At 32.8% G+C, this 4197-nt stretch overlaps 1 protein-coding gene across 1 annotated transcript; it reads left to right on the plus strand.

Moving 5' to 3' along the window:
* Positions 1–1684: 1684 nt before the first annotated feature.
* Positions 1685–3833, plus strand: LOC132172486 (protein PHLOEM PROTEIN 2-LIKE A9-like). Its single transcript, XM_059583997.1, has 3 exons — positions 1685–1808; positions 3189–3274; positions 3359–3833. Exons 1-3 carry the CDS (start codon positions 1758–1760, stop codon positions 3753–3755), a joined length of 534 nt encoding a protein of 177 aa, XP_059439980.1. The 5' UTR covers positions 1685–1757; the 3' UTR covers positions 3756–3833.
* The last annotated feature ends 364 nt before the right edge of the window (positions 3834–4197 follow it).

Genomic DNA, 4197 nt, shown 5'->3' on the forward strand with positions numbered 1-4197 from the left:
AGCAACGAATTAGGCCTGGGTGTCTACTCTAATTCTTTTCTTTCTTAAAGGATTTAGCATGGGTGTCTATTAAGTTGTTCTTTAAGAAAGCATGAATTTATGGAAATCGACAAACATATGAGGCCTAGGGCATGAGTGTCTACTCCCGGTTTCCCATGTTGATTAACCCAAGAACCCGGCGTGGATTTCATTTGTTACTTTTATTAAACCCAGGACTCGGTTATCCAAATTGATTTAACTAACTAGTACATACCACATGCATATGTTGATCAAGCAAACACATATGAGGAATTCATGAAAATAAGGAATTAATAAAGTTAAATCTCACAACCTGATCATCACAAAAGCGCCAATATTGAATATTAACTAAACATAATTAGGGCTTCAATCTAGCTCTACTAAGTAAATTAGTTACACATGAGTTTGATGTTAAACATCTTCATAAAATAAAAATAGAAAGGAAAAGAATAAACCCGAAACTTGAACTTGAAGAGCTCCAATTATTCTCCTTGAAAATTGTGTATCTGTTCTAGAGGTTTAAGGGTCTATTTATAAGCCTTAGGAATACTCTAGAAACCCTAGAAATTGTAGGGTTTGAGCCCTAGTTCGCACAAAGTTACAAAACCCTAAAAATCACACTTTCCATATCAAGACTGGCGGCTGACTTGCTCCTCACACACGGGTGCGCTCGATCGTAGCCCGTGTGCGATCGATCGTAGGTATGCGATCAATCCTTCGTGCTGCCGCTTGATCACTAGTGCGATCGAGGCTTCCTTTGGTGAGCACGAGCGCACACATTGCACTCGTGGTCTTCGCCTGTAGTGTGTTCGATTGCAACTTCACTACGATCGATCGCACTACCAGAGCCTGTATTCTTTCTCAAAATAACTCTTTAAGCCCGAAACTTCCGAGATTGCTTCATTTTCTTTTGACAACCTACAAAAACAAAGAAAGCACATAAAAGAACTAAAATGGCAGAAATTAATCAAAACTAAAAGATTAACAAATGTAAATTAAGGGTTAAAATATGAATATTTTAGCACTTAACAGTCGACAAGTTTACCTAACCAACTTGCTATTCTACTTTATTGAAGCCAAATTGATAGAAGATCCAAATTGCCTCACAGTCACAGGGGTGGTCGTTTTTATGACTCTGAAATTTATCAACCATACAGAAGGCATCGGACACAGAGTTGAAGGAAGAAAGTCTCTTTTAATTTATTCTCCAAAAAAGCTTTGATTCCATAACGACCCACTTCTACACGTATTCTAAATATGAACCCACTACTTTCCCCCACCCTTCTTTTTCTTTTTCTTTTTCTTCATACATATATATATGCTGCTGCTGTATATATCTCCATATGCCTATCTTGCGCGCGCTCGCGCGAATAATTGACAAAACATATGTTCTTTTTTCATACAACTAAGAAACCACCTTCTTTCAATGGCATTCCCTAGCTAATTGATTCCAATATACCTTTCCACTTATTCCCAATCAGCACTTTACACGTGGAAGACAATTAATGCTAATCTTCCAAAGAGGTAATATATATTCCTTGTCTTACTATATAAAACACTCATCAAGGGATCCATAGCTTCTCAAGCAGACACATATTCCTTTTTCTTTTCTTCCTTATATATATATATATATATATATATATATATATATAAAAGACTCATCTCATCAAGGCACATATATCCATACCTTCTCAAACGATCGAAAAGAAGAAAGAAGAAAGAAAGAAAAACGCATACAAATGGCTACAAAACCTCATTATGATGCAGACCCCAGCATAAATGTACCAGAGGTATGCATATATATCCTATTTTATGCATGCAATTATACACTTTTATATATTTTTTTAGCTATGGACTTGTTTGGTTATGTGATTTCAAAACATGTTTTTTATTTTTTTTATTTTTTAAATTAAGATTTTAAAACGTGCGATTTCAGAACCCGATTTTTAAAATCACAATTTGCCCTTTAAAATAATAGTTTTGCTTTTTAAAATGCTCTATATTGTCTATGATTTTAAAATGTTACTTTTACATTTTTAAATTAAATTTTTTAAAAATACATTATCAAATGATGTATTTTCTGCGATTTAATTTAAAATTGGATTTTTGATCTGCAAAATCTCATCTTGAATTGTTGGAAAACCATGCATGCTTCTTGTATTTCGTTGAGTTGTCATGTGTTGCCGATAGTTGTCACATCATATTGCAAAAAATGGGTTGGTAAAATGAACTTGTAATTCTTGGAAACTTGTAACAATTATAGGTCGGTCTGTGGGGTGTATTATAGTATATGGTTGGTGAAGGCGATTCCACAAGGAATTCAATGGTATCAAATTAATGAGAGGTGATTGGGTTTAATTAATACAGGAAAATAAAAAATAATGAGGATTTTTGAGTTTTTTTTTTTTTTTTTTTTTTAATTTTATTTGGAACTTCCTTATTTTATAATATAATTGCACGATTAGGATATGTTGATATGTGCAAAGGACCAGCTAGCTCAATAAAAAGATGAGATATGTGAAAGATGAATATGGCCTTAATTGTTAACTACCAAATACGTACGTACCTTTATATAAAGAAATGATAAAAATCATTTTACATATCTCATCTTTCATCTACCTTCATGTTGAAATGATGAATTCGCCGTTTAATTTATGTGAGACCCATATGAGCAATCTAATGATGGATCTATTGGATTTGTAAAAATAATAAGTTAAAAAAATAGTTTAAAAAATAATGCGTAACTTACATTGTTGATATATATATATTGAACCCCAAAGTTTAAAAATTGACAATATACTCCTTTAATATTTCAAAAGTTTTCAATTTAAACCTTCCGTTACTAATTTCCTTCAAATTGGATGAAAATTTATGAAATTACGTAATTACTCTCACGCTATTTTTTTTTTTTAAATTTCCGTCCAATTTAACGAATATTAGTAATGGAAGATTTAAATTGAAATTTTTTGAAACATTAGGGGATACATTGCCAATTTTTAAACTTTGGTATTCAAATTGAAAAATTCTTAAAACTTAAGGAGTAAAGTGATATATATATATATATATGTGTGTGTGTGTACATAATAGAATTAATACTTTTAATTTTAAATCTTCAAGATATAATATTATATATACATAAATTAATAAAGACCATATTTTCTTCACTACAGACGGAGAATGGGTTTAACATTCCTCCAAGAAAACTGAATATCGTGTGGGGCAATGAATCCCGCTACTGGCGCTTACCATCTGACTCGTAAGTTTCAATTAATTTTATTTATTTATTTATTCTTAATGCTATATATTAAAAACCTTTTTTAATTTTTTTTTCTTTTTGTAGGACTCCGTATGTGGAATTGATACAGGTCTCATGGCTGGAGGTCACCGGTTCAATCGACTTATCGGCCGGAGAGCAGTATGAAGTAACGTTCAAGGTATCCCTGGCATCGGACGCGTTTGGGTGGAATGGGTGTCCGGTTTACGTGATGGCCAAGTTTGGGAAAAAGGGAAAGTACACGTGGAAAAGAGCAACCTTGGACAAAGGCACAACAACAGCCGGAGAAGTTTTCTCAATTCCTGACCCGTCGCTTAAGATAACAGCTTCAGGTGCCTCCAATGAAACCACTACTCTCTACTTCGGTTTGTACGAAGTGTGGAGCGGGAAATGGAAGGGAGGTCTCAGAATCCACGAGGCACTCGTCAAGAAACTACCCAAGACGACCAGTACCAGTACTTAATTAATTAATTATTATACTACTTTGTGTGAGTTAAATAAAGTGGTTGTTGGGCTTATATATAATAACCCCAATTGATCTCAAACATTAATATATTATATATATTTATAAGAATGTATCTTTGAGAAAATATGTCTTGAAAAAAAAAAAAAAACAGTTTATGGACTTTTGGAAGGAGATCTATTGACTTTTACCTAGATACTTTATTGTCTTATAAGTGCATGTAGACAAATGATGAGATGATCTAAGCACATTATATTGATTGTTTATGCTATTAATTGTTTTTTATTTTTCTTTTCTTGGACTACTTGTTCATTTTTTTTTTTTTTTTTTTAAAAAAAAAACAGAACAAAATAAAGAACCGGCTAGTTGTTAAAGGTGGTGGTTTGGGCTTTAATGCCAAAAAGATTTCGAGTCCCTTGATTGCGAGCTTCATACAATCGTG

This window comes from Corylus avellana, chromosome ca2, assembly GCF_901000735.1.
Source record: "Corylus avellana chromosome ca2, CavTom2PMs-1.0".
Classification (NCBI taxonomy): domain Eukaryota; kingdom Viridiplantae; phylum Streptophyta; class Magnoliopsida; order Fagales; family Betulaceae; genus Corylus; species Corylus avellana.

Coding starts and splice junctions, on each gene's coding strand:
- LOC132172486 (XM_059583997.1), top strand. CDS start 1,758: ATGGCTACAAAACCTCATTATGATGCAGACCCCAGCATAAATGTACCA. Junction 1,809..3,188: donor CCAGCATAAATGTACCAGAG/GTATGCATATAT, acceptor TCTTCACTACAG/ACGGAGAATGGGTTTAACAT. Junction 3,275..3,358: donor TGGCGCTTACCATCTGACTC/GTAAGTTTCAAT, acceptor TTCTTTTTGTAG/GACTCCGTATGTGGAATTGA.